Source organism: Coenobita brevimanus, chromosome 71 (genome assembly GCF_032717465.1).
Source record: "Coenobita brevimanus isolate Jiangsu-jjx chromosome 71, ASM3271746v2, whole genome shotgun sequence".
NCBI classification, from domain to species: domain Eukaryota; kingdom Metazoa; phylum Arthropoda; class Malacostraca; order Decapoda; family Coenobitidae; genus Coenobita; species Coenobita brevimanus.
Window position 1 is genome coordinate 41,040,912 of NC_137024.1, and position 20,411 is coordinate 41,061,322.

The 20,411-nt window shown below is 43.5% G+C and overlaps 1 protein-coding gene across 1 annotated transcript in view; it reads right to left on the bottom strand.

Moving 5' to 3' along the window:
* LOC145406852 (uncharacterized) overlaps positions 1-11,099 on the bottom strand; it is a 37,953-nt gene extending 26,854 nt beyond the window's left edge. The window contains exons 1-2 of the mRNA XM_080277959.1: positions 10,905-11,099; positions 9,342-9,509 (exon numbers count right to left, since the gene is read on the bottom strand). Coding sequence (XP_080134085.1) covers positions 9,342-9,509; positions 10,905-11,012 — 276 coding nt within the window. The 5' untranslated portion in view covers positions 11,013-11,099. The remainder of the gene's footprint in view (positions 1-9,341; positions 9,510-10,904) is intronic.
* Between the last annotated feature and the right edge of the window lie 9,312 nt (positions 11,100-20,411).

Below are 20,411 nucleotides of genomic sequence, written 5' to 3' on the forward strand. Positions count from 1 at the left end.
GTGACGGTGAAACCAGTCTTTGAAGATCACAGCTGTGAACAGTGCCTTCAAAGAATGGTACCAGACGACAGGAAGGACATCCATCACCCCACGAAGGCAACGAGGCTGCTTTGCACGGCCAACAACAACGGGCTTAAGCTGGTGCATGCCATTAGCACTGGCACAACACAAAGCAGATATCTGTTCCTTGGAAAGCCTGCGGCCAGGTACACGCTTCTCCGTCTCCTCGGCTAGAGTGTTCGTTGGCAGCGAGTGATAGAATAGGCCAGTTTCGTCAGCATTGTAGACTTGACCGAGAGTTAGGCCCTCCCTGTCGATCAAGCCTTTCACCTTGTGCCGAAACTCGTCAACTCCATCCTCGTTAGCGTCCAATGCTTCGCCATGTGCTTTACGGTTGGTAAGGCCATGTCGCAACTTGAACGTGAAGAGCCAACCCTCGGATGCCTTGAAGTCCAGGGCGTCGTGAAGCCTTGCGAACTTCTCAGCAGCAGCCTTCAGCTCCGTTCCACGTACCATCACACCAGCAGCACGTTGCTGTCGATACCAAATCAACGTGGATCGGTCGATTCCTGCAAACTTGGGGGTAAACATAACCTTCCTTTCCACGTTGCGTTTGCTTCTCGACGAGAAGTCAGCCGTGTACTGCATGAGTTTGTCTCGGGAACGTTTGATATCGAACAAAGTCGACCGGGCCAGGTTGTACTCGCGGAGAATGCGGGATGAAGACCAACCCGCATCAACTTTCTCCAATATCTCCCTCTTCTTTTCCAGAGTCAACACCACTCTCTTCCTTTTCTCAGGTGGCGGGGCCATCATCACACACACTAAGAGGAGGCCCGAGAGCAGCAGGAGGCCCTGCAGCAGGTAGGGCACCACCACAAAAGCGATCACGTGGGCAGCCATTACGAGGAGCATACACTCGCGGTAAGAGACAGGCGGGAAGTGGGGAGGATGCAGCGGCACTCTATCGGACGTCGGAGGAATGACGCGCCAAAACAATGCTCTCCCGCGGCGCGCGGCAGCAAGTTCAAATTACAGAAGGGATTTTTTTTTTTGGGGGGTGGGGGGGGTGTTTCGGACTATTTTGGGAATGTTGGATCCCAGGACGATTAGGTCCAGGTAGTGGGGATGTTCAGTTATTGGGCGTCCGGATATTAGAGTGATTACTGTATACTGTATATACACACACACACGTAGTAGAAGCTCGATTTAACACTAATTCAGCCAACCCCCATTCCGTTATCTCAAATTTTCCGCTAAACTGAGTTCCGTAACCTAGGTTCAATATAAAGGAAACTTTTCTGGTATTCTGAGGTACTTTCCGATAAATCCCCGAAGCCAACGGACAAGCCAAGTTCCTGACAATACACACCCAAACCTAGCAAAATATGCTAACTCTGATTGCTACACACTGCTGCCAGAACACATAAGTAATACTCCCAATTAAATGCATTATTGTGGAGATGTTAACAGTGACACATATACAGTAGAAGTCCGATTTTTCGGCATCTATGGGACCAGGCAAGTGCCGAAATATCAAAATTGCCGAATTATCGAAAACCCTACCCACTCAGTACCTTATATGTTTTGGTGAACACTATCATCATTACTCATATCATTACAAATGTGTTTGGAGAAAGTACTGTATACTGTTTGATACTGTACAATACTGTAATGAATACAGTACTATACATGAATATGAAAAATAAAGAAATTAGTGAACATACTGTATATAAATGTAATGGTACAGTAGGCCTACAAGTTCACATGCACTTACCTAAACTTATAGTAGGTTCCTTATTTACATATGTACAATAGATGGGGTTGATTGGAGTCTGCTACTGCTGGAAGAAGTCCCCGGCAGTAGAGGGTCCTGCAACAGGCTCTAAGGACTCTTCTCCCTGTTGCTGCGGCAGTAGAGCCTGAGGTTCAGAGACTGCTGTTGGTTCTGTTATTTTCATCTCAGCATAGAACATTTTGGCTTTTTCTATGATGAGAAGCCCCGAAATAGGCTTCCCTTCAGAACGCTGAGCCACAAACCACCTATGCAGCACTTCATCCAGCTCACTCAACTTTGCTTTTTTCATTGCTTTCCTCTGGGTCGTACCGGAGGCCTGAGAAACAAATTTAAATAGATCATTTTTCTGTTTCTTTATATCATAGATGGTAGAGGAGCTTACGTTAAACTCATCCATAATCTGTTTCCTACTCATGCCAGCCTCTAATTTTTTCAACAGCTCAATTTTCCGAGCAATAGTCAACATCTTATGTGTACGCTTCTTGCTAACACCAGTTAACTTTCCACACGTGGAGGCCATTTTCAAAGCACGCAGAAGATGTTTATACTGTTCACAACACACGGCTGGTCCACTCAGGTGTTACAAAGCTCCTGTCTGATGTTACGGTGCTTACAGCACACTCGAATAGTAATTTCAGAGGTATTTCGGTACGAAGTTCACAAAGCACACAGAAGAATCAAGAGAAGTCGGCAGCAGCACGGCAACAACTCGGAAGAATGGCGGAAGAATGGCGAAACAGATTCTCTTTCCCATGCTAGACTCACTACATGTTTGTCCTCTCTTTATGCTATAGGAGAAAGAGCTAGCCTCTGAGCTTCATGGCAGTGGTAGACTCGTTCCATCACTTTCACTATCTCACTCACTAAGGCGGGTAAAGGCGGGTAGCTAGCTGCCGAGCCTCATGGAGAATTTCAAGACTGACGAAAAAAATCGGAGAATCTGCCGAACGATCGGAGATTTTCGTAAATGGGACTATTTCTCAAAACTGCCGAAATGTCAGATTTGCCAGGGAATTGGATGCCGAAATATTGGACTTTTACTGTAATACTGACTTAGAAGTAAAACATGCACACACAAAGAATAAGGTGAGGATAGTAGTGTGCCAAATACAGTAGTAAATAAGGATAGTAGACTACAGTAAGGCTTGCCTCCAAAAGTAGGGGTTCTAGACTTGCTGCAGAACTATGCCTGACACAGGTAGCCTTACTGGTCCCCACAAACCTGTGTCAGGCCTGAATATGGCTTAGTCACTGTCAGAGTCACCCTCCATCAGCACTCGAGGTAGTACAAGGGTGACAGAGGGGCTGGGGAGCATCAGGGATGGTGCTCCATCTTCTCAATTATTTCCAATTTCTGGCCAAGAGAGTCTCACCCTCTCCTTCTTCTCCCGAACCTTAGGCATGGTTCATAAGCTTTGGTTCACTTTAAATAAGCACAAACAAGAAGCGGTGTCAAGGTACAGCAAACCCATCCCTGGCAGTCATTTTAGTGCTGAAGTATAAACATAACAGGATATCTAGTCAAAGATGTCACATATCAAATTCGGAGTTAATCAGGTGAATACTGATGATTTTATGCCCATTTGAAATTTTGGACAACCCACCTGACACTGACCCCCCTACTGCTGTAATGAGGCATGTTAAAGGATGCAGATTTGAAAAGCTGCACCTTTAGGCTTCGGTTCCATGTCCATGACAAATTTGAAAGGAGTTATGGTGATGATTTTTTTTTTTTTTTTTTAAATACACATTTTGGGCCTACAGCCTTGGCCTTGGCCCAATTTGGTCCAAAATTTAATCAGGTGATCAGAAGGTCATAGCCCATCATCCCTGTAATTTTAAGTCAAACTGCAACACCAGTTTTCGTGTAAAGTTGTTAACAGACAGACTGATGTGCAAACCAAAAGACAAACCAAGTTAAAACAATACTCGTCCCCAAGCCCCTCCTGGGTGGGGAAGGTAATAAGGCTGCAATACCAAGGCAAAGCCGCATACATGCAAAGCAGTTGTTTACAGCTGGGGGGATTGGGGGATCACACAAAGACTGCATGCTTGGCAGGGATGTGTGGAAACACCACACACAGCTGGTCAGGCAGTGTTTCCCATATGAGCTCAATGACGCTCTTGATTTACAAACTCTTTCAGGTAATTAGGTGGTTTTTGGAACAGAATTTCCTTAACAGCATTACTTTATACTCATTTTAACAGAAATTTTCTTTTAAATCTGGGGAAAAAAAAAAAATTATCTTGAGCTTCTGCTAAATCGGTGTTCACTTCTAATTCCTCATTCTCTGGTTCCTTTTCATTTATTTCACACTTTCTGTCCCTTACTTGTGTGAATAGGGTCTTAAATAGGTGCTATGCGTGTCCGGTAGAGAGTTATGTACAGCAGGTGGTTTTCTAAGTTAGGCTGGGTTAGGGTCCATAAGTACCAGTCCAGGAGGCAGGGGCCCACTATCCGGACAGACCCACTTTCCGGACATGCCTTTGGCTCTATTACATCGGGTAGTGGAGGGATTACCATATATATATATATATATAAATACCAGTATATATTACACGAAGAATATCAATATTGACCATAAATTACTTAATATTTTATTAAACAAGGGTCTCAAAACTGGAAAAACCTGCCAATCACTAATTCACAAGTTTATGGGTGATAATGTTGACTCTTTTCTGGCCTCCCAGCCAAAGTCCTCACATTTATTCTATAAGCCATATTTTCCCCAGATTTACATTACAACCATATACCACACCTAACAAAACTCTTAAACTCTATACAAGCACTTGATGTTCTGTAAATCACTATGCACACTTCATCATATTATACAGTACACATACAGTAAGTATACTCAGTGCTTTTCTTAGACATACTCGAAATGATTTCTGTGCTCCAAAAATTGCTCTATGCATAAGACAGTATGGATCAGTTGGGTCTAGGATTGTGTGGGTAAAGTTGAAAGTTGGAATACAAATGTGGGCGATTGTCTGTGTGTATGTGCCAAAGCAAATCATGCTAGAAGAGTGAGAGAAGAGTTCTGGACATATGTAGAAGTGTGCATGGAAAAGTTTGGAAAGAATGAGAGAGTGTTTTTGATTGGTGATATGAATGGTAAAGTTGGGAATGTGAAGGTGGATGGAATAGTTGGTGAGTGGGGTGTGCCTGCTGAGATAGATGAGAATGGGAGTGCATTAGTGGACATTTGTACTGGGAGGGGGTTGGTGATAGCCAATACCCTCTTCAGGCATAAAATGATCCACAGGTATACATGGCGAGTGATGAGAAGGGTGGGTGGTGAACTGAATGAAAGGAAGGCAATGACTGATTATGCGTGTGTGGATGAAAGGACGCGAAGATGTGTAATGGATGCAAGAGTTTATAGAGGATGGGGGAGTGGACTTTCTGACCACTACTTGGTGGTGGCCAGAATTAGATTTCAAGTAAGATGGAGGAATAGAAGAAAGGAAAGACGAGAGGAAGTAGCGACAAGGAGAGTGGAAAGGTTAGAAGAGGATGAGAAAGAGAGAAGTGGAGGAACGATTAGGCAAATATGAACTGGAGCAGATGGGAGACGTGGAAGGTGTGTGTAGGATATTTACAGAAGAAATATGTGCAGCATGTGATGTGGTGTGTGGAAGGAAGAGAAGACGGAGGGGGGTGCAAGGAACAGCGTGGTGGACTGAAGAGGTGAAACAGGCTGTGGCACAAAAGAAGAAAGCATACAATGAATGGATGAGAAATAGGGGCGTGGAAGAAGTTGAGAGGCGGAAGAGAGAGTTATATGTAGAAAGAAAGAGAGAGGTGAAAAGATTAGTAGGAGAAAGTAAGAAGAGAGTGGATGAGGAATTTGGAAGGAATTTGAGTGTAAAGTGGAGGGACTGTAAGAAAATGTTCTGGAAAGAGGTGAAAAGAGTAAGACAGGGTGGAAGTGAAGTTAGCAGGGGAGTGAAAGATAAAAATGGTAGATTACTAGTGGAGAAGGGAGAAAAAGTGAGCAGATGGAGAGAACACTTTAAGGAATTGTTGAACGTAGAGGATGGAAGTAATGCGAGTATAAGTGGCTGGGGAATGGCTGGGAGAAGGAGGGCAGTGGGAAGACAGGAAGAAATCAGTAGGATAGAAGTTGTGGAAGCAATGAAGAAAGTTAAATCGGGGAAAGCCCCAGGAATTGATGGAGTGTGTGGTGAAATGCTGAAGCATGGGGGAGAGATAGTAGTAGAATGGATGTGGAAGATGTGCAGATTGGCCTGGGAGGAAGGTAGAGTCCCGGAGGATTGGAAGTCAGGTATAATTATTCCCTTGTACAAAGGAAAAGGGGAAAAAGAAGTGTGTGGTAATCATAGGGGCATTTGTCTTCTTAGTATAATAGGAAAAGTATTGACAGAGTTAGAGAATGAACAGAGAAATTAGTTGGAGAAGAACAGGGAGGCTTTAGGATGGGAAGAGGTTGTGTAGATCAGATATTCATTCTTAGATCTTTAGTGGAAAAGTTTCTAGAGAAGGGAAAGAAGTTGTATGCGGCTTTCATGGATTTGGAGAAAGCATATGACAGGGTGGATAGACAAGGATTGTGGAAAGTGTTAAGAATATATGGAGTAGATGGGAAGTTGTTGAATGCTGTGATGAGTATGTACGATGGTGCGAAGGCTGCAGTGCGTGTGGATGGTGAACTAAGTGAATTTTTCTCTTTGAAAGTTGGGTTGAAACAGGGATGTGTCATGTCTCCATGGTTGTTCAATCTGTACATGGATGGGGTAATAAAGGAGGTACAAGGTAGGGTAGTGGATGTTGGAGTGGTCCTGGTGAGAGAGGATAGTGTTTGGAAACTCCTTGTACTGTTGTTTGCAGATGATACTGTGTTGTTGAGTGAAGACGAAGGGGAGCTGCAAGGCTTGGTGGATGAGTTTGGGAGAGTGTGTAAGAAACGGAATCTAAAGGTGAATGTAGGGAAGAGTAAAGTGATGGTCTTTGAGAGAGGTGAAGTCAGTGAATGTACAGCGAGGCTGAATGGTGAGGAATTGGAAAATGTGAGTACGTTTAAGTACTTGGGTAGTGTGATGAGTAAGGATGGAGGTTTGGAGGGTGAAGTGCTTGAAAGGGTACAGCAGGGAAGAAAGGTTGCTGGTTCTTTGAAAGCAGTGATAAGAAACAGGGAAGTGAGCATGGAAGTGAAAAAGTTACTACATGACAGTATTGTGATACCAACTCTAACGTATGGAAGTGAAGCTTGGACGTTGTTGGAAGGACACAAGTCAAGAGTGAGAGCAGTGGAAATGAGTTATTTAAGAGGAGCCTGTGGAGTCACAGGGAGAGACAGGCTGACGAATGAGAATATAAAGGAGCGTTGTGGTGTTGATGTGGATGTGATAGGAAACGTTATGAGGAACACACTGAGGTGGTTTGGGCATGTGGAGAGGATGGAGGGTGAAAGACTGACGATGAGAGTGTATGTGAGTGAGGTGGAGGGGGGAAGAGGGAGGGGGAGGCCGAGGATGAGATGGAGGGATGGGGTGGAAAGGTATATGAGAGAGGGGGGTGTGAGTTGGGAGCAGGGCAGTGAAATGGCGGGGGACAGGGCGACTTGGAGGCGATTTGTTTGTGGCCACCCCAAACGGGATTGAGGCGTCTGGCAATAGATAGATAGATAGATATTCCAGCATATAATTATACATACTGGTACAAATTCAGTACTCTTCTCAAACACACTCTAGAACCTGCTTTCTATGCCCTAAAAAATACTCAATGCACATTCCAACATACCGCATAAATACACATATGCTCCTCTCAAACATTCTCAACAATCAATAAGGTTCAGAATCACTCAACAATATGCATATTCCCTGCTCAAAAACTTGGTGTATCAGCAGGATTTATGTGTTAATGCATTTAGGATGTCTGCAAGTGAGATTACCATAATTCACTTTTCTGGGCATATTTCTATAAATGTCAAGCAACCATTTGCAATTGCAAAGGCAGTGGAAATTTTGGCCCAGCCATGAACATCAAAGCCAGTACTTTACTTGCAAACAAGTCAATATGAAAATCATTACTCTGCATATAAAGATAAAATAATCTGGAAGAATGTGATATTCCTTATCTTACTTAAATATCTGTTCCACTACACTGTAAATTTCCACCAATCAACGTTGCCACTACAGTAACTATAGTAGGACTCGCCTAAATTTGCGGCTTTGGTGTGGCCAGCACCTGTGTACAGTGTTGCCACGTTTTCTATACCGTTCTCTCTCTCTCTCTCTCCTGGCGGGAGATGTGAGCCACCCTGAGTACTTTTGATTCTTTTATAAGTTAATTATAATTGTGCTTTCATTTGTTAATTTGGTTTTGTTATATTTAGTGATATTTATCATTTTTTGTATACGGCGACAGATGACCTGTTATTGCGGTACCAGTACCATGACTGATTTTCATTCATTCATCCTCTTTCCCCTTCCCCCCTCGCGAGTGAATGGTTTTTTTTTTTACTTCGGTATTGGCATATATCTACTATTTTGTCCTACATATTAGCTTATGATTATAAATGTGATTATTCCTCACCCTTAAAATTACGGTAAAAGCCAGTAAATGTGAGCATTTTTCCCTAGCAACACCTGTACAAGCTATGCTTGGGTCTATGGAGGTATTACTTTACCTTAGGCCAGACTGGGTGTGTCAGTGTTGCCACACAAGAATTATATGAATTATTTCTTTTACTTTGGATATTGGCATATTTCTTCTTTTTTCAGGCTCATTATCTTATATCTATAACTGTGATATTATTACCCACCCTAAAACTACGCTAACAACCATTAAAAGTGACTACAATTTCTTTTAGCAACACTGTACAATATGTATGCCATGTTTCTGTGTTACTGAATAAATATTTTATGCATAATAAGATTACTGTTGATTCATCCATCTAAATACACAAGTGTAAGTTTTATTCATCTGAATTTATCGTATTTGTGATGTCCTGTACATAAATAGCTTCCGTTTCACATCGCAAGTTGGGGAAACGTGGCACCACTGTACACAGGTGCGGGCCACACCAAAGCCGCAAACTTAGGTGAGTCCTACTATAGTCTTTTTTTTTTTTTACTCATTCATAATATGTAAACTCTCAATTATCCGTTGTAATTCAGCCAAGCCTTTTGCTGAATACTGTACTGTGAAATGCGGGACATCGCACAGTACCTTCCCATCAGCTCAATATACAGCGTCGTCAGATATTGTGCTATTACCCGTCTCGACTCTCTATCATAAAAACACTCCCATGAGTAAAAGGTGAAAACTAGACTTAAAATAAAATAATGATACTGTACAGTATAGTAGCACAGCACTGGCTGGCTACCGATAATGAGCCAGCTAACATGCCTCAAAGTGAAATACCTATTGCATAGAACCACCAGTTACGTCCTGTTTTGGTGCCGGATGTAGCTTTAATACAGCTGAGCCAGCAGCACTAAATACTGTGTTGGGCCATATATTGCGACAATGGATAACTGAGAGTTTACTGTACTTTAAAACATACATCAAACTAACCTTTACAACGGGAAGATCTATACGTTGTTCTTTTGGGACAAAGATCTCAATGTCCTGCACTCTCTGCCAGCCATAGTGTAAACCCAGCAGTAGTGGCACCATCACCACCAACACTATATTCCGCCGTAGGAACTCCCGTGCACGACCCACACGTGGACCCATAACTGCCTAGGAGGATTTCATTCAAATGTGTTATATATTAGCTCATCTGCAATACTCAAGGATACAGATACACAATTAAAAGTTACTTCAGTCCAAATAAACATACTGTACTCCAAGCCAGTCGAGGAATTACAGCAACATGCCAAAGAATTTCATGGTATTCCAGTTTACATGGATATACTCCAAGTCACTTACGAGAAATCACAGCAATAAACTGTACAGTTTGGGGCAGCAAATATAAGACGGTGGCACAAAGAACATAAAGTAGCAAGACTGTAGTTGACCTGTCATCATGCAATTACTAATTACTGTATCATCAAAACTAAATTTCCTATCAGAAATGAAAGAAGCGGGATCCAGAAACAAGACATAAACTTTGCAATTTTCATTTTTGTCATTACAGTATTTGAATATGAAAGCTTAATGAGGAATGTTGTGGGGTACCATACTGGTACTCCACTAGCCTATATAGCTATCAAAAGCTAAAAAAGTAGATAGCCCAACTCCAGATAAATTCAGACAGTTCACTCTAAAAAAGTTGGAAAGTTTGCAACAAGAGGAAGTTAAATGTTCATGTACTGGTAAATCATTTTTGACATCCAAGTTCAGTAGAAATCCCTTCAGGTTTTGATTGGGGATGTTGCTTTCATAATGAAGTTAGGTCTCATTCAGCTTGGTAATATGTAACCTCCACTTAAAATTACTGTATTGTACAGGCTGCTGTGTTTGGTGACGTGTGGCACCAGTGTATTTCCTTACATCTCATGTCAACTGTAGTCTAACTGCTCACACAGCATATGTAAGTTACACACAAATATGAATGGGCCACATAGACTCCACACATATTTAGTTCTTGTGGGCCTAGTACTTACCAGTAGAGCAGACTGTGCAACTGAAGTTCTAACTTATGTTATTTAATCATTTGGCAACTAAAACTCGCAGGTTAGGTTGGTATGGGGGTAAGATTCTTGTACTTTAACCCATCCTATACTGATGTAATCAAAAGTACTCATATCCACATCTTTGTACACTATTACTTTGATATGGTAATTGGTTATATTTCATTAAAAAAAAAAAAAAAAAGTTTTACTGAAGACGAATCTCTACCAAATTTCCACCATAAAAACTTTATGCCACTTTATGAGAATGGCCATTTACTTCATACGAATATTAACCAAATTCTTAAGTTGTGAGAATTATTAATTTCACATACCGGTAAATCTGGGAATGTTGTGGTGACCTATGCTCAAATTCGGCATGGGGAAAATAATGTACAACACAGATTTGGTGATACAGTTAAGCACATATATATTATGCGAAGGTACCCATTTCACAGAAATTAATTATATGGTCTGCAAAGTTAATCGCCTACACCTGATTTTGTACGTTAAAAATCCTCACCTTAACAGTTACACAACCAGTGAAGTCCCTCTGCCTGTAACCTTCCTTCACTCTGGCCCAGCTCTGAATCACACTAATATTATGTATATACTGAACACACTGAGGCATACATATAACACATCTGCACTAGTTTCTCATCATTATCCAGTATAGGACATTAAATTCTAAGCGTTTACGTTCATTAGCGCCGTGCCCGAGTATAACGCTACCAACACTGAGCTCTATATTATGAAGACTGAAGCCATCTCCGCGACGAACTTTGACCGCCACATTGAAACACCCGCACTCGTCGCCTCCATCATGGTAACGCAATTGGAACGCTGTTCTTAGCTTGCTGTTTCTCTTTCGCTGTTGCAATAAGCTGAGCAGTGGGTCATGGCTTTATATATTAGCTGAGCAGTGGACCATGGCATTATATTTTCCGAATTCATCGGCTGATTTCAAAAGGCGCGGGCATCGGGTGTAGTGCATAAACATCAGCGCCGCCTTGGGCCCCTGAGCCCTGGCGGAGGGAACACAAACTACCCGCTGCTACCCAATGGAAGGCTTTCCATACTATAGAGCTCAGTGGTATAAACCATTGGGCCCACTTCTAAACAATATCATAAATGGCCTGCCGAAAATAGGAGGGTGTATGCTCCCTCAAAGAGAGAGAGAAGAAAAAATCACGACAGAACTGTAGATCGAGTTCAAATTTGATACTGTATTTTAACCGTACCATCTCATGATATTATACACCTGTTACTTGATGATATAACCCTATCACTTGGTGATATTATATCACTCACTGTAAAATGCTGGCTGTGGCAGTTCAGGTAGCCACCACACCCCAAGGAGGAGGACACGGAGGGCTAGACGGCGTGCGGAACGCGGCCGGACTGAACTCACCCGCCGCCACCACCTTAGTCAAAGTACACTACCTCCCGGGCGAGCTGACCACCGACAGGATCGGGGTGGAACTGGCCTAGCAGTTCCAAGCAGCACCCCAGCGACGGCCTGTAGCTGATCAGAGACTAAGACGGCCTGTAGCCGCTCTGATTTAAGGGCCACGGCCCGTAGCCGGGCCGCCAATTAGGAGACGGCCTGTAGCCACTCTGTCCAGTGCTGCTAACACCCCCTGCAGAAACCAACAACGGCCTGTAGCTGTGCCGGGGAGAGACCAGGATGTCCCCTCTCCTTCTGCAGTTGCCTTGGAGGGCACGACACCAGCGACGGCCTGTAGCTGCTCCTCGCCTGCACGTAACCCTCCTTGCGGGACTTCAGCGACGGTGTGTAGCCGTGCCGACAGACAAGCGATGGCCTGTAGCCCCACTTCGTCTGTGTACCTGTCAGGAAGTCAAGCCCCGGCGACGGCCTGTAGCCGCGCCGACAGTGTAGGGACAGCCTGTAGCCGCCCTCCATCTGTTGCCCAAGTGAACCCAGCGACGGCCTGTAGCTGTGCCGGGGAAGGACACCAAAGTCCCTCGCCCCCTCTGACTCCACAGCGAGAAGGTGATCTGCTCTCAGTCCTGCCCTTCAGTGGGAGCACAGATTGCCCTTCTGTCCACCAAGACCGAGGCAACTTCCAGGAGGAGGACTACCACCCTGAGGACTGGTGAAGAGGCCCCATACTGTCCATGGGGCTGTTCTCCCTCCGTCCGGAATAAGAAGGCGCCTACCTGACGGACTCTGGCAGAGAACGACGCCGCAGTCCAGCCCTGACAGTGGCGCCACCATCAGGAGATCGCAGGCGACGCACCTCCGAGGACGTCCCCAGGACCCCAGGACGGGCCCTCTCCCCTCCCTGACGAAGGCGACGCCCGTCCTCCACCCGGCGCCTGAGTGAGCACCTCCAGCGCCTATTTGGCCCTAGTCCTGAAGGCCAGACTCCAGTCCCCAGCCCCGATAGTGAGAGGCCCTTCATCACACATAGCCCGAGCCCCAGCCGAGAGACGACGCCCCTGAGAGTGGACCCGTGGCCGCGGGACTGAGGGACTCCCAAATAGCCTCCGCCTACCCCAGGCCGAAAGTTGTGAGCCCCTGGACCTCCCCTTCCCCCTGTCCCACTTGTGATATGATAGTGAATTTAAAGACAGTGAAATATAAGTGAACAGTGAGGCCGGCACACGAGGCAACAGAGTCAGTGTAACGAAATATAAGCATACAATGAGGCCAGGAAAGAACGCATACTATTATAGTGAGTGTAAGAACTGGCGTCTCAGTGATACCCAACAGTGAATATCCAGACAGTGCAATGTACACGAACACCGGGATGAAACATCACCCCTCGGTGCAGCTCCTTTAATAGTGTCAAAATCCTTCCCCCCACCCCCCTCTTGGTGCAGTCAGTAACCCCCCTTCCCCCGTGACCAGTCTAAAACTTAGTGCCAGAGCAGTGTGGGCCACACGGAATTGCCTCCTTACTACTGACAGTGAAATAATGCCTTGCCCTCCTGAACTAAACTTAGACTCCTGTACATCTAGTATCCTGTGCGATACTCTGCCCACTAATACCAGCCTAGTATTGGTTTTTGCCTAATATATTGTGTAAGACTGTCTGCCTGTTCCACAACACTGAATCTGTCAATATACGTGTAACGTTGCTGCCCTGTGTTTTTATGCCCTGGCCCTCTCTTTGTTTGTCTAAGCTCCGGTCTAGAAAGGGAACCCAGCTGCACTCTAGGCGTTCTAGGGACGGGAAGCCGCCCCTTAAACACCTAGCATAACACACTGACCATAGTTCATTCATTTTAATTTGACCCAGATTTTCGTCACTTTGACCCAGATTTTCGTCACTTTGCGGCTTATTTCCCGTAGCTCAATATGGCAGCTAAGACAAAGTTGCTGCTCTACATTCTATTCATGGAACTTCGTGACCAGCACCATATTCTAGTGTTAGTATATTGTTACAGCTCAGTATTAATGATGGAGAGATGACAATTTTAGGCAGTTAAAATGAACAAAGTAATTTTTCCTACGCTGAATAAAACTGACTGGTAGCTGAAGGAATAAGTTGCGGAAAGACGTCATCGTAGTTAATTGATTAAATGAAACTTTTCATCATCATTCAAACAGTCAAACAGCTCCTGACTGACTGCGACAGGGTTCTATTTTTCCTTATCTGTCAGCAGGCACAGCACAAATTTTGTGACAACACGATGCATATATAATTTTTCGGTTAAAATCGTGTGGCACGAACTTTTACAGATGCCTACATCTTTGGAAACTTCATGGACTGTAAGGCCACGATTTTCATGGAGCACAACATGCACCTTTCCAACGTGATGTTGTCTGTTGACGTGGAAGGCTGTCCAGATCTGGGACCGTCGTTGGTGAATGTTCTTCCCGATCTTAATCACTGGAACCACTTGTGACATTGCATATGGCTCAACAATCCTCCCTGTGAGCCTGCTGCAACATTTGAGAAGTCTCGGTAAAAGTTTTTCTCAATCTGAAACAGAATTTCACACAAAGAAGTTACTCTTCTAGATCCTTCTGTGTTCAACTTGCAACAGATCGTCAAATACTTACACACGTTCGCTCATGCGCGTGTACCTTCTGTGATGCAGTTAATGTTATATTAAAGCTCAAAGTCGCCAGTACGCAGAGCTCCCGTTGCGAGCATCCCACGCCGGCTCTTCGTCGAGCTATTTAAAAAAAAGTTCGGTATCTTTTCACACAGACTTTGTGTCTCTCTCTCTCTCTCTCTCTCTCTCTCTCTCTCTCTCTCTCGCTCTTGATACAAAGCTAAAAGTAGAAAGTGAACTAAAAAGAGAAAATAAAATAGTAAGGGGGGTAATTCTAAAACATAAATTAAAAGTAAAATATGAGAATGAAATATAAACTAAAAACAAAATATATTAAAAAATAATAAAAATAAAATAAGAAATGAACAAGAACTGGAATATGAAATAAGAATGATGCCAACTAGAGAATCTTGTTCAACCACAGTCCTTTACAGTACGATGGTTGGGACTTTAATCCTTATGTAGTTAATGCCCTGCAGCTCGGTGACAGAACCAGATCGTACTGCAGCTCTACATCTTTTCTACAGACTTTTTCATGGCTAGCATACATCTTTTCCATAGCACTTTTTCATGACTAGCATCTAGCGTTAATTATTCTTCATCCTTACCACAGCATTTTTTCGTGACTACCATCATAATCTTGTGTTAATCTATTGTTCTACATTCTTTCCACAGCACTTTTTCGTGACCAGGGTAGTAGCCGAACTGTAACAAACACTGGTCTGGCCGGGATTCGATCCTGGGCCCTCGGACTTAATACGCGCGCACAGTACAACTGAGCCAGAGAGAATCCCCACTTTACCTCTGAGCAACGCGGGCTTTTGTACACCCCATTACATCACTCCTTTCTCTCTCTGGTGATAAATCTGGTCAGTGTGCGCAGCACACTAGAGGCCACCATTAGGGGAAGCCCGCGAACCACAGACAGTTCACCCGCTGGATGCAAGGTTTAACATACTTTCAACATCATGGCCCTCTAAGCCCCTTCTCACACATCCCAGACCGTTGCCAACCAATGTAAAGGCCCGAACTGCGACTTAATAAATAAATCACTGATCTGGCCGGGATTCGATCCTGGGCCCTTCCGCTTAATACGCGCGCTCGTTACCACTGAGCCAAAGAGATAATCCCCAGTACTTCTTGGCAACGCGGGCTTTTATACAGCCCATTACACTAGCATCGTATTCTAATGTTAATCTCTTGTTACTCCTCACCTTTTATGATGCAGAAATGGTAATTTTCGGCCAGGTAAAAACAGTATAATAGTAACAATTTGTACAAAAATTAACCAAACCAGATCCAGCAAATATTCTAGCAAGGTATAGGAACAATTCATTTGCTAGTTTCAACATTTTAAACATTACTTCATTAGTAATAACTTGCTTAAAAATTGATTAAATTACATGTCAAACATTATAGTTTTCATGTGACGAAGACTCCTAACTCCTTTCAGCTCGGTTGATGATGAAGTGTAGTCAAACTGGAGGACTGGTCTGACTATACTCGATTTTTTCTAGCCTGATTACTCACTTTCGTAAATGTGGCACCTGCGCACTCCTGCCGCATGATTGGTTGGTTTCAATTTCAAACCTGAAGTATCATATTTACTAAAAACAATTGTACCTTATATTCCCGTTCTCATAAATGCTGTTTTGCACTGTCACTGTAATAGACAAACAGACATGAAACGAGTATGTATCATTGCTACACCCAAACGGACAATGAATTGGTAGAGAGGTGGCCTGCAGCCCTACTGGACCCAGGTTCAAATCCTCGCTGAGGCAGGGAACAGTTTAAGGATTTGAATTTCATAAAATCAGACTTTACTAATCTACCAGAAGACCCGCCAACATGTAAAAATACCCCCGCTAATATCAGTCCTGTATGAGACAGCCCTAGCATGTAGCCTATTCAATATGGACGGTGGGTGTTAGCACCGAAGTGGTGACATGTAGAGGTGTATGGCATGTAGGAGGACTACTGGGCCTTGAGAGCAGGCTGTCAAGCCTATACCCAGTCGGACAAAAAAAAAAAAAAAGCCATTTTACACTAACTTGGCCTAAAATTTCCACATTGAATGCCGAGTTGCAACAACAGATTCACACTAGGAAGTGATGATAGTCACAAAGAAGTGTTGTGGGAAGTATGTAAAACTATAGTGTTCTAATTCCGCCGCTGAACAAGAAGTGTGCTGCAAAAGGCTGAAAATCTGAGCCATGCTACTTCCCTATTCTCAGGTTGGTCAGGCTAATGCAATGAAAAATCTAATGGCAAAATCAACTAATTTTCCATCGTCCCGACCTCTTTTCTCCAGTTAAGGATGCGGTAGTGCAAGGTCCAGAAGGCAGGGAAAAACATAATGGTGGAAAACTAAAAATTATCCCGACCTTTTTCTCCAACTTGGGATGGAGTGAGGTGTGGTCCAGAAAGTGAGGAAAGAGAACACACGATATGGGGAAAACATCAACAGCAGGACCAGTGCAATGGGTTACGCTAACCTTTTTACTGCACTCCGTGATGGATGAGGTTGCCTTTACGTGTTGACACCCATGAGACCGGTCTGCTCTACTGCCCAGTATACAAACGTCCCTCAGCGCCTTGCCTATTTACCGAATGGACTGTCTGAGTGTAACTTCAGCCTGCGGTCCACCAGGTTCACATTACTACACTTACATACGGTAACGATATCGTACTTGACCGCCCGTCCATTCCATATCACACTGGAAAAGAATTTGTATGCAGAAGTCCTCAACATTTGAAGTACAAACCACAATGACTTTCAGACTGAATCTTTTACTTAATGTTCCTTTCGCAACCTGTCTCTAACATTCCTCGACCAAACTACTGCATCCTCTTCACTATATCTTGGCCACCTTGTTGTTCTACCACCTAACCAGATCAAACTACTTTCCCTTCCACTGTTATTCTGTTCAATCATTAACCACGTCCTCGTCTTTCTGTTCACCCACCTGACCAGACCAAATCACTTTCCCTTCTACTATTATTCTTTCTGTTCAACCATCCAACCGCTTCCCCTTCCAGTTATTATTTCTGTTCAACTCCCTAACCACTTACCCTTTCACTGTTACTGTTTTTGTAGTTATTATTTCTGTTCAACTGCCTAACCACTTACCCTTTCACTGTTACTGTTTTTGCTCAGCCACCTAAACAGTGCCAAACACCTCGCCTTATATTCCTTCTAATCAACCACCTAACCAGATTTATTCAATTTCACCTCCCAGTGTTAACTCACCCTGTCCATCTACTTAACCAAACAAAACTTTCCCTTTAATTGTTAACGTTCTGTCTAAACATCTAAGCATATTTCATCTTTCACTGTCAACCATTCCTGTCCTACCATCTAGCCTGATATAACCTAAAAATAACAGCCTTAACTTAGAGTGAACTACTTAACTGTTATATTTCATGCTGTCACCAGAAAATTTAATTCAGCTCTGACCACACCTCGTACAGGGAAGTGGGTAATTACAGTATAAGGTATATCCAACGTCTCTAGTTCGAAAAGTCTCTCCAAGGGCTGAATAAAACTGTCTGAAGGCATCAAGTATAAAATAAAATGTATATAATAGGAGTGAAGGTATTAAATTCACGATGCTTTAGAGTGGGTCGTCCTCACAACAGTATAAATCTAACCCGAGATCTGACTTGCACATGAGGAACTCGGCATGCTGTTTTGAAATCTGAATGAACACTGCTTCCTGGGAAATTAGATCAGAAATATACAGTACATCACATTCTAAGTGGCTTTGGAAATATTGTATCATATTCTAAGTGGCTTTGGAGATTTGGTAACATATCTTCCTCAGCTATTTGTTCTGCAATAAGATCTCAAAATTTTCTTGTATAAGTCTGACGAAACTATGTTGATATTCAAACGACATAAACAGCATACAAGAGAATGCTAAGGTACAGTAATGAAAAATAAACCCACTGGAAGTGGTGATACAAAGCATTCCAACCGACCAAAAATACCTATACAACCTAGAAAGCTCTGTCATCAGCTGAAGAAATTATATGTTATCCTTACGGGTTGGCAGGAGGTAAGGGAACGAATAATTTTCTGCGGGACCCTGGAATCTGAAAATAAGGGGCCAGGGAGATGTGAAGTACCGTTGGAGCAACTCTGAAAGTGTAAACAAAGATTGGCGACAGTTCAAACTCAGGGCCAGGACAACAAAGGAGATACTGAAGCCAGAATAATGGCTCCGGATGACTGGGGGAAAAAAAAAAAAAAATTCAATGTGTCCGACTCTGGACATATGCTTCACAGCCTGCTATCAAGGCCCAGCAGTCCTCCTACATACCATACACCTCTACATGTCATCACTTCGGCGCTAACACCCACCGTCCATATTGAATACATGCTAGGGCTGTCTCATATAGGACTGCATAAGAGGAAGTACTAATTGAGAAGCCAGGAAACGAAGAAGGCTGAAGAGAGGAAGCCTAGGATAATGGTAGGGGACAGTATGGTAAAGAACATGAGGAAGCATGTGAGATGTAACTATGCAGAAGGGAGTAAAAACATGTGCCTGAAGGGAGGGGGTATAAAAGACGTGATGGATGAGGCTAAAAGGTGCGCTGGGGAGAAGTCTCACCAATTTAAAACCAAGGTTTGGGTGGAGTCCAGCCGGGGATTTTCCGGCGTACAGCGTTGCCTTGTTTCCTATACTCTGATTGGCTAGTGGCTGACCTGACACCGTTAGAGCTCGCCGCTCACATCTCGCCACCTGGCCTGACATGACTTCACCCACTTCTGTGTGTGTGTGTGTGTGTGTGTGTGTATGTGTGTGTGTGTGTGTGTGTGTGTGTGTGTGTGTGTGTAAAGACAAACTAATTTAAGTTATAAATATAACCAAAATAATGAATTTATAAATCGCATTCTCTCTCTCTCATATAATTTATGTTCCTAATATGGGCCTGGATGTTGCCGCTCGTGAGTGTTTTAACTTATTTATTTCTGTTAAGAAAATAGCGTATGTTCTACTGATTCCTTCAAATTATATTATAAACGTAATTGTTACATTACTTACCCAACTTAGAACTACCGTGAAAGTCGGTAAAAGTAACTACATTTTTTTCAGCAACACTGTAAAATATGTATGCCACGTTTCTTTATTGATGTACAAGAGCCATATGCATTACAAGTTTACCTTCCTTTGATATGCTAGAATACTTACGTTTATATTGTATTAGTATGCGTGTACCTATCTGTGATGCCTATTACATATATAACAGAATCTACTCATCGCTCGTTTAGGAAGTATGGCATGGCTGCACCCAGCGCCAGACCCCACCCAAACCTTGGTTTTAGATCCAGGGAACGGGCGTTATGATGTGGTGTGGAAGAGTCTCTAAGAGAAATTGTGTAAGGTGTGAATTATTAAGAAAATTCAGAAAGACCTGCGGGTAACTGGTCGGAGCGTTGAGGCAACAGAGTATGTCCATGGGGTACGTGAGAGTAAGGAGGACTGTGATCAAGCGTATTCGAACTGCTATGTAAGTTGAATGCACAGTTAATGAAAGACGGTGATGTTGGGGCGATCTTCTTGGATAATGGCACCAAGCTGACCAGCCACATGTTTGGGAGGGATACTGTTCACCTAAATGAGGAAGGCGAGAAGAGGTTCGGCAGGAGGTTGGTGGAGTGGAAGCTGACCACGGAAAGAATGCAGAGGAGACGAAACCAGGAGGTGGAGACAAGGCGTCGGAAATACATACACCCAAAGAATGGAAGACAGTATATAAGATTAGGGTGCATGAATGCAGTGTTGGGAAATTTGAAGATGTGGGTAATGAAATGACAATGGGATATGGATGTAACAGAACTAACAGAGATGCAATTACGGGAGACAGTGGAAATGAGCAGTGAGCGCTAGAGAATGACTGGTAAGGGACAGATTAAATGGAAGAAAATGGGTGAGGGTATTGGAATCCTTGTGAGACAAGGCATAGATCTGGATGTAGAAGAGTTAAATGT